This window comes from Lipotes vexillifer, unplaced genomic scaffold (genome assembly GCF_000442215.2).
Source record: "Lipotes vexillifer unplaced genomic scaffold, Lipotes_vexillifer_v1.1 scaffold1306, whole genome shotgun sequence".
In the NCBI taxonomy this organism is placed as follows: Eukaryota; Metazoa; Chordata; class Mammalia; order Artiodactyla; family Lipotidae; genus Lipotes; species Lipotes vexillifer.
In genome coordinates, this window is record NW_006786512.1 from 979,893 (window position 1) to 990,447 (window position 10,555).

The window sequence follows — 10,555 nt, forward strand, 5'->3', positions numbered from 1 at the left end:
GCTTTACTCTTTCCCCCTTCTACTCTTCACATGTTTAAGAATTCTCTAGATCTCTGGGATTTTAGAGCAATGTGCCATGTCCGTTTTCCCACCATACATTACACATACAGAAGTTGTGAAAGAACTCTTGCCAAGAAACAGAAAAGAGGGGGGGCCTATACTTTACCTCCCTATTCTAAGTTATTCTACCACATAATCAGGATACTTTCAGAGAAAGTACAGGCCACCTGTTTGTCGTTACATTTCACGAACTCAGCTTTAATACTTTGGGAGACCCTAGAACAGATGTAATAAATGGGACGTGATGACACGACATATCCCCACACCCCTGGTAGAGTCCCCTCTATTCTTCCCCAACCCTGGACACTGCCCACCATGAGCTGTCACTAGCATGTCCCTGTTCTGAGCACATGTGCATCGCCCCTACCCTCAGGTGTTCACAGCAAGGCCTGTCAATCATCCTCATGGCTTCCTGTTTTTAATGTTTTTCTAGTGTTGATATCCCAGCCTAAGGATGTTATTTACGTTTTTCCTGAAACCTGACGATCTCCTAGGTGGATGGGGTTGGTGGCAAAAGGCAGGGGACAGTTGCTGGGAAGGCTTGTACCCAAAGCTGAGGTCTGCGCCTGGCTGCTGTGGCACGTGGTGACAGTTGCGTGCTGGCAGCCTAGATGCCTTGGCAGCAGGGAGCAGCTTGGAGAACAACCAGGAAAGCCCTCAGTGTGTCAGGAAAGCCTTGACTTCCAGGGTGGGGAGTTCTGTCCTACTGGGACCCCTTCTTCTCTTGTCACCGAGGATCTAGCTAGGGTTCAGGCTGCCAGCCTTTATTCTCTGTGTGTCCTGCTTGGCAAATTGAGACTGGCCTTTAGAATATGACATATGTCTACTATGCCCCCTCCTCCAACAGACACCACCCAAATTTTTTATCTGGCTCCTAGGCTTACAGCTGGGCCATGTGGAGCCATTGCGCAGAGTAGAGAAAGGTGCCCCCTGCTCTGGGTGGGAGCAGCCCCAGCCTGGGGCTCAAGGCTGTGGAGCAGAGCTGGATTTACCCACAGCCTCCCTCGGCCTGGTGGCTGCTCTGCCAGCCTCCCAGCCAGCCTTCCTCAGTGGCTTTGCGGGGACAGTGAAGGGGCTGAGAGATGGACCAGGTTTTAAGCTTCCTAAGACTGTCATCTTTTGTCTTTTCTCAGAAAACATTAGGATAGCCAGTGGCATATCTCCACCTTGATTTAAGAACAGGCTTCTGGCCTCACTAGCCTGAGGACTTCCTCCCTGCACTGACTTTGCTTTAAAAACTGGCCAATTGTAATTTAGAGATTTTTATTTTTAAAGATTTTGTTAACCAGAATCAGTTCTGATGGCTGAAAGGCTTTACTTACTTTTGTTCAGTTATTTCTGGGCTTTCTCTCCTGGGCTCTTCCCTTCTCCTTGGACTATTTTACCATGTGGGTATGAAAGTAGGCAGTATATTATAAAATTACTTTAGAACGTCTATTCCTTAAATTCTTATTTCTCCACAGCTCCCTTTAGCAGACAGGTCAGTAGATGTATTGTGGGTCTTTATATTGTGTGTGTATCAACAGCCTCAGTAATAAGAAGTCACTTAGAGAGTGTTCTTCCCTAAAGCTGGAGACTCTGCTTGGGAAATATCATCAAATATATTGGGATTAGTTTGATCAATTCTTGATTGTTTATTACTCCTACAGTAATCATTTATTAAGTGCCTAATATGTGCTGGGCACTTCTCTAGATTTTATTTCTCATCCTCCCAATGACCCTGAAAGATGGGTGATATTATCCCAGGAAACTGAGGTAAGTAACTTACTCAGGTTCACACAGGTGGTATGTGGCAGAATCAGAATTAAGACCCCTTTCTTGTGTGATTCCAGCATCTGCACGCTTTCTATTACATCAGAGGCGCTTGGGTTTTTCCACTGAAGTTCTCTGAATATAGAGGAAATCAATACATAACGCCTTGGGTCTAGACCCTTTGTAGCTAGAAGTAGCCAGAAGCAAGCTCAAAATTTCTTTGAAGTCGCATGCTTTAATCTTTAAAATTTATGCAGATTTAGTTTTCTGCTCCATAATATAAAAGTAATGCTTTAAACTGTTTGACATAGAATAAAATGTAAGCTCTAGGAAGAGAGCTCCTGTTAACCCTTGTCACATACCCTCTTGCCCTGCTGGGCGCTACACTGGGGGGATCTGCACACCTCAGTTTGAGAAGGGCAGCATTGCACCATGATGATCTCAGTTAAATTCTTAGCTCTACCGGTTTTGTTGATAACCCTTTCAGGTATGGAGCTGCCTGTCATTTGGCCAATCTACAACCACAGACCTCTTTCTAACAGAGAATAGAATCCCTAACACTTCATAGGCAAATCCTAATTTGGTCTTTGTTGATTCTTCATGGAGATCTTTGAGTGACATCTGTCTGGCTGGAAGTTTAGAGATTATTTAATTTTGTGGTTTGTAAACTTTTCTTTTGTAGAAGCAAGAGTCATCTTTCAAATGAAATTGCTCTTAGAACTCTAAATTATATATCAGCTAAAAGTGAAGACACTCTAGTTGAAGGTTCTGCTTGCATGGTACCCTTGCCTGAGGGTCCTCCAAGGAGCCCAGGGTTCTGCAGAAATAGGTTTTAAAAACCCATTGCACCCACTCCCCACCCTCCACCTCTGGCAACCACCACTCTGTTCTCTGTATCTCTGAGTTTGGGTTTTTTATATTTATATATTTTGGATATTAACCCCTTATCAGATATATGATTTGTAAACATTTTCTACCATTTAGTAGGTTATTTTTTCATTTTGTTGATTGTTTCTTCTGCTGTGCAAATACTTTTCAGTTTAATGTAGTCCCACTTACTGATTTCTGCTTTTATTGCCTTTGCTTTTGCTGTCAAATCGAAAAAAACCATGCCAAGACCAACATCAAGGAGCCTACAGCCTACGATTTCTTCTAGGAGTTTAATGGTTTCAGGTCTTGTGTTCGAGACTTTCATCCATTTTGAGTTAATTTTTGTGTGTGGTGTAAGATTGTGGTCCAGTTTCATCCTTTTGCATGTGGCTGTCCAGTTTTCCTAGCACCTCCATTGTTATAAATTAAGTGACCATATACGTGTGGGTTTATTTCTGGGCTCTGTATTCTGTTCCATTCATCTACGTATCTAATACATTATTTTTAAATTCAATTCAGCAATGACATTTATGAAACAATTAGAAATTTGCACTTGACTGGACATTATGGAGATACTGTTACATTTCTTAGTTGTGATAGTGGTGTTATGGTTTTGTTTGGGGGAAGAAAAGAATCCTTACCTTTTAGAGATTCCTACTGAAATATTTATGGATTAAATGGTATGATATGTGGAATTTGCTTCAAAATAACTCTGAGAGGGGCAAGTGGATAGGAGTGTAGATGAAATAACATTAGTCATGAGTTAATAATTATTGAGGATGGATGTTAAGTATGCGGTGTGGTATTCTTTCTATTTTTATATATGTTTGAAAATGTCCATTCACATTCCCAAAGTCAACAGTAAGTGTTAATATCCTATTATGTGCAAGACAGGGTACCCTGTGTTGCAGGAGATCGATGTTTCCCAAGTGCAAGGGGCCTTGTCTGCTTGTTCTCTGCAGTAAGCCCAGTGTCTAGGACACAATCTGCACATAGTAGATGCTCAGTACAAACACACGCTGAAGCCCAGCCCGCACTCTGCGCCCCAAACGGCTGCTCTGTTTTCTGTTCCCAGGAGTGGCAGCCCTTGTAACATGCTCCAACTAGGTCTGAGCCAACCTCAGACCTAGTGCTATGGAGTTGAAGGAAGGCGGAGTCCTGTTCATTTAGGAGTCAGCAAGGTGCTTCCCTGGAGTTCATGGAAATTGACATTGAGGGGCCCGAGACAAATTGCATCCATTGCATCCAAAACAACATCTCTAACCAAAGCAAAATTGCTCCTTTAATTTAACATGAATTATTTCTTTCAGGAGCCTGTTAATGTAGTTGCTGACAGTGACAGGAATACCTCAAAAGGCTGTAGGGGGTCATAGAACCTTCTTAGAACATAACCTAGCCCATCAGCTCTCTCTGAGCCAGTTTTGTTCAGAGTCCAGCATAATATTATGCCCAGAAGCGTGCTTTGATCAGTGCTTTCTCATGAGAAAGAAAAGTAGATAGTATCATAAGAAAGAGGAAAAGCAGAATTGGGGAATTATCGAAGGAAATGTCAGGAATGCAGGGTGATGGATTGGTCCCATGTGTACGTTGGTGTGATTAGTTAACTCAGAGGCAGAGAAAAATCATGATTTTAAATGTTTGCATGCAGGTGTTAGTATAGTTGCCTCAGAACGAGAAGAAAAAAGGATTGAAAAAAAAAAAAAAGCTAGTCACATCTTGACTAGAAGAAGGCTCTTTTGAGAACTCGTCAATGTTACTTTACAAACACCATTCAAATCTACCAAATGGGCCAGATGGCTGCTCAAATACTGCATGCTGCCAGCTGCCCATTGCTACAGATGAAGTCTTTTCTGCTGACGTTTGTGTAACCCACAAGCACGTTATAGAGTGTTGATTCCTTTGGTGCTGTTTAACATTTATGTGTCATCATAATTATAAACCATAAATATACATGACACCATGCAATAAATAAAATTGCCCAGCTTTTCACTCTGAAATGGGAGGAGGCTGTACTTATTACCTGAGAAGAGAGGATGTCTTACACTCACTTTCCATTCTTCATAAATGTCACTCCTCTCTTGTTGGGTTCTTTACCTACATGCTTTATGCTCACCAAGCCTTATCCCTTCAAAACAGCACAGACTCCCAAGGCTAATATGTATCGCTGAGCCCCAGGGTTTAAAGCAGGCCTGCACCAAAAGTTAGGGGGAGACAATTCAGGGGAATCCAAATAGTTCTAAATGAAGCCAAACTGTTCTATTTGGCAACAAATCGAAAGTTCTTTGGAGGTCACATAACGGGCAGGTGTACAGTGTAAAAGGAAGTTGGTAAATGGCGATGAATCAGCTTCTTTCAAAACAGACATTTTCTAGAGATGCATTTCTTTTTGCTTTGAAAGACAGCTGATTCAGTGCTATTCACCTGTTAAGAAGGCGGCACTTTTATTTGTATCTGCATCTGCAAAAACCAAATGTCTTTTCCCTCCTCAAAAACCTGAGCATGTGTTTGAGAGCATGAGAGGCTTGGCGAGAGGTGGAGGGGAGGGTAAGAGCCCGCACCGTTTGGTTAATCAGCCGCAAATACATGGAGGAACGGGCTCTGATAGAACTCCCTCCCCAACAGGGGCTCTTTCAGTCTCATCCGGGAAGACCTCTTTAGAACACAGCATTTTTATTTTAGGCCACAGAGCCCAGACAGCACGCTCCATGGCTCTATAAATACAAGACTCAGATGCTTCCTGACACCCAGCGTTTCTGCTTTTTAACATGTAAATACATGAATGCTCAAAGCGAGTAAATATCCGTACACTGCATTTACAATCTTGTCTTTCAGAAGTATCGACAGTACATGGCAGGACTTCTGGCTCCTCCTTATGGTGTTATGGAAACAGGCTCTAACAATGACAGTAAGTGAAAACTATGAACATTTTGTATGTAAAAGTCTGTTGTGTGGCATGTGTTTTCACGTGACAAAAAAACACTTCCTACACCAGCTTGACAGTAAGTCTCCAGACTCTTTTGTGGATAAACAGACCCACCAGCCCACACTTGAGTTATTTTAAAAAATTGTTCCTATAGTACAGTTTTGTGGTCTTAGCTGATAGAGGGAGATGTGCTCTGGTACTACTTGGAACTTCAGCATGCTTTCCCAAAATACCTTCATTTTAAAGTGTTGTTTCTGGGCTCTTTTGAAAATGGGGTTCAAGAACTGTGTTTGCCGTAGACACCTGAGAGCCACACCTCTTGCTTATTTTGATGCTACTGATCAAGGAGAGAAGCAGCGGGATTCATTCTTTATTCTTCTTAAATCGTGGCCTCTTCAAATTCCAGGCCTTTTGTAAGAGATCTGGAATCAGCCAGATCAGTCTCTGGCTGATCATAAAAGAAAGGAAGTTTTTCTCTGTGATGCTCTTTTCTAATGGGTGCCCACTAGACTCGAAGAAATCCTGTGTCCTGAGTCTGCTTATCTGTTCATGCATGTCAGAAGCATCTTTTTAGCACTCGATACCATCCCTGGGAGTTGCTCGTCGAGGCTCTGGGTCCCCTGACTTGGCTCTTGTCCGTATATGTGTTACAAGGCAGCGAGCCCTGGGGTTTCTGAAGCTGTAGCCCTTCAACACTGACACACTGATGGATCGAGGAATACTTCCACTGCAAGCATCTTCAGAGCCAGAGTCACCCTTCCCATCCTCTTCCTGCCTCCTTGAATTCCCACTCTCATTCTCACACTCAGACTTGTCACTCTCTACAGGTGACCCTCCTTCCCGCTTGACCAGGATCTTAAGTGAGCTTCCGTCCCCTCTGTTTCCCAGTTTCTGGGCAGCCTGTGCCCTCTCTGTCTCTGTTTCTCTTCTGTCCTTGGAGAGGTGGGTGTTGGAGGGCAGATCTCTCTTTCCTTTCATTTCTTCCCCTGTTCTTGATTTTTTTTCTCTCCTGGCTGATCTAGGGATGACCAGTAACTGAGCTGGAAATCCCAGCTGTGCTGTCTCCTAGCTGTGTGACTTCCGTTAAGGCACTTAGTGTCTCTGGGCCTCGGTTTCCTCATAGGATTGTTGTGAGGATTAAATGAAGCAAAATGTTTCAAGTGTTTAGAAGCAAATGTGCCGGGCTTATAATAAGCACCCAAGTGATGTGAGCTATTATTTCCTCACCACCAGTTACTCTTTAATCCCTCAAAGGCTTCCTTCTGCCATATACTTCTTGACTCAAGCCATCTGAATTCTCCAGTGACCAGCCAGTAGCCAGCCTCAGTCATTACTATTACACATTCTCTTTGACTGGGTAAGATTTTACATGTTCGGACTCCATCCTCCCTTGGGTCCCAGCCTCCACTGCATTATCCTGGTTTTCTTGTATCTCTCTGGCCACTTGTATTCTTTCATAGGTATTCTTCCCCTCAGCTGGAAGTTTAGACAGCCTTGGCTATTTTTCTCTTTTTTTCCTCTATACTGACCCCTCCACCGTTGCATCCTTTCTTGCAACTGATACAAATCTGTTTGAGTCTTACAAAGGGCAGCCTAACTTTCCAAGTGACTACTGATCTGATTCTCTTTCCACCCGGATGTCCTCCTGCTCTCACGCACTCAAAATGTCAGTAACGGAATACATCGTGATTCCCACAAACCATCCTTCCTCCTGAAAGTGTATTTCCATTCATAATTCCACTGTCCTCCCATACCAGGTACTAAACCTCCACTGTTTTGGGGTCCTCTTTTCTCTCACCTCCACCCCCCTGAAGTTAATCACTTGTCCATCCCTTGTTCCTTCCTGTGTAGTGTTCATATTCTTTCCTTTCTCTCCCCTCTGCAGCTCCCTGGCTGAGGGCCGCATCACCCTTGATCTGAGAGCAAAGATGGCTCAACTGGCTTTGAACCTTCATTATTTCACTCTTGGTTTACCCTACACCTGACTTACACAGAACTTTTTAAATTTACTTTTTATTATGAAAAATTTCAAGCATACAGAATGATACAGTTAATGCCTGTATTGTCATCACTTTAATAAATATTAAACTTTAATACTTAAGTAAGATTATTAATAATTTGATAGGTATTTTCATATTATTATTTTGCCATATTTCCTTCTTCTAATCATATATACATTTCACCCCAAATACTTCAGCAGGCATTTTTGAAAATACAGACTTTTCCATGCAAAAACCACACCATTATCATACCTAATTACTGGTATGATTTTCCTTAATAATATCCACCACTCAATCCAAGTCCGAATTTCCCCAACTGAATGTCTTTGTAGTTAATCGTTCAAACTGGGCTTCCATGAAGGACAATGCCATTGCCTCTGGTTTTTATGTCTTAGGTGTGTTTTAATTTTGAAAAGTCCCTTCCCTCCTTTTTCTTGATCATACCACTCTGTTGCTCAGAACCTTTAATGATGGTCCATTGCCAGGCATACAGGGTGAAATTCCAAGACTGCTAATGCCTTAGCCCAACTTTCAAGTTCCTGCATGGCCTGAGAGCACCTTTTCAGTATTATTTCTCTACAGATATCCTAATTTCTATCCACTCTGATATGATGATTTGTACAACTGTGTGTTTATCTTATTAAACCTCCTAGAAAGTAAGCTTCTGTTACAACCCTGTATCTCCTCATTAGTCAACTCTAGTTCTTTCAAATGGTCTTTGGATGGATGGATAAATGGATGGATGAACTCAAGACGAATTTCAGAGTGCTGACATTGGGCCACGCTTACTCTTTCTGGCAGATCCGAGAAGTGATGGCAAACATGTTCATTAATACTCTGCTTGAGAGGACAACCCTCTCTGTCCCCTTGTTTCCTGCCTGAGCTGTTATGTCCCGATACTATCCCAGGTTGGGGGTCAAAGTTTAATTAGGGTATGTTTCCTAATAATCTATTCTTCTCTTACCCCTCCTGCTTACTGCTGCCTATTAGGATGGGCACTCGGTGCTTTTAATGCCAATATTTTAAGTCCTGTATGGCGCCTTATTAAACACATAAAGTCCTGCTTACTCAGAATTTGGATGTACTATATTTTTGCATTGCAAACCCCCTCACACCGCCCTAGTAGTTCCAAGCTAGGTGCAGACCACACATAAAAACCACCTGGACTTCTGTCGCTTCAGTATAAGGCCGCTTGTTCTCACTGTACTGGGGCCAGTAAGCTCTGCTGGGGCTGGTGACCTTCCAGTATGGCCACCCTTACCGTGGCAGAGTAGCAGACCCAAAGGAAGTGCAAAGGACCAGTGCCAGCCTGGACCAAGTTCTCATGAAATGTGTGTAAATGAGTGAATGGACGAACGATTAACTTATTTGCTAAGAAAATTGAGACACCCCTGGAAATAGCCATTGCCTGCTTGGACCTGATTTGGAAGCAGCAGCCGTTTGCTTTGCCCAAAATAAAAGTTGTGTGCTAGTAGTCGTTATGTGCAACTTGCCCCCAGGTTCAAGTCCCTGGAGCGGTGTCAGGGGGTTTGCCTTGGGAAAAACACAATCTGTGCAACTTAAGAGTTGATGTGTTTGTCTAAAATTCTGAGTGTTCTGGTGCCCAAGACAGAGTAATTGCCCTGAGACAGTTGCTCACATGGTGTAAAGTAAGCAGGGATGGATTTTCACCTCTAGGAGAGTAAAGCGTATGGTAGAAAAGCACAATAAGTATGAGATTTTATTGTCTGGCACACAGCCCTGCTCCTGATTCATTGATTTATTTATGTTGCAGATTTTGGTAGGTGCTGCTATTTTTCTAAGCAGCATTATGTACGTTTTTATGGAAATACAAATTGAAAACACCAGAATTTTACTTGGTTTGATTCAGCAAGGGATTTCATTGCCATTTTGCAAGTTGATCTTACAGCTCATGCTCTTTCTCTCTCTCTTTCCTCTTCTAGGGATTCCTGACAAGGAGAACGTGAGTAGCTACTCTGTCTCTGCCTAATTTCTAAGAACTGTCATAAGGTAAAAAATAATTGTGGTAACGCTACCATCAAAGAGAGCTCTTTATCCACATTCAACAGAGGAGTAAATATTTTTCTAATCTTATTCTGGCATCTTTGGTGAGTCGCTTTGAAATATGAAGGGGAGAAAGAAGGTTGATTGCTCTGACGTGGTCATCACATGTCCTTGATGTTAACTAGTCCGAAGAAAGGTTATTCTAGGGACAAACAGTATAATTGATAAGTGTTTTCTTTTTCCTATGATGCGTACATGGCAGTAGAGAAAACCACTAGTTTAACAGCACATAGAAAATTAGCTGTTTTTCCTTAGTAGGAATACAAAATATGAGATTTCGGGCCAGTTGATTTTATAATTGTATCCAAGTGCATTAGAGTCAATGTTTCTCTTTGAAGTCGAAAATAATGAATTGCTCTAATTGGTCAGGGGAAACAGGTAAGAGAGTAGGTGCTTTAGGATAAACCTGTCACCAAGAACCAGTGCCAAGTACTCCTTCTAAGGCTGGTAGTGGTGTAGTGGCATTGTCTTTGCATGCAAATAATAATGATATTAACTGGAATCTCAATTTAGACAACAACATGGAAGGGTTAATACGGAAGTGTGTAGGGATTAATCTGAAATGGTGCTTGGTGGCTCTCAATTGTATTGACTTGTCACTGTGTTCCTCAGTTGCTGTACCCAAGTGACAGTGTTACAGAGCTGTCTCCCTTTTCTGTCCTTTCCCTGCTTTGGGGCCGGTGTCTGTGGTAATTTCAGACTATTTCTGTATTGCTTTTCAGAGGTCTGACTCTAGCTTTCTTTAGGTCCTCCTGTTTTCATAATGTTGGTTTTAAAGGGCTGGTTGGGAATTCTGGTCCACTGCTCTACCGCTACAAACTTGGGTTCAAGACCTAGCAATGTCACTTCAAACGTCACACCAAATCCTCGTTGACTTGGTTCAGCA

At 42.5% G+C, this 10,555-nt stretch overlaps 1 protein-coding gene across 5 annotated transcripts in view; it reads left to right on the top strand.

The window, feature by feature from the left end:
• RAPGEF4 (Rap guanine nucleotide exchange factor 4) overlaps nt 1-10,555 on the top strand; it is a 352,267-nt gene that overhangs the window by 197,391 nt on the left and 144,321 nt on the right. For all 5 annotated transcript variants that reach the window (XM_007458842.1, XM_007458843.1, XM_007458844.1 and 2 more), the window contains 2 exons: nt 5,515-5,587; nt 9,549-9,568. In XM_007458842.1, coding sequence (XP_007458904.1) covers nt 5,515-5,587; nt 9,549-9,568 — 93 coding nt within the window. The remainder of the gene's footprint in view (nt 1-5,514; nt 5,588-9,548; nt 9,569-10,555) is intronic.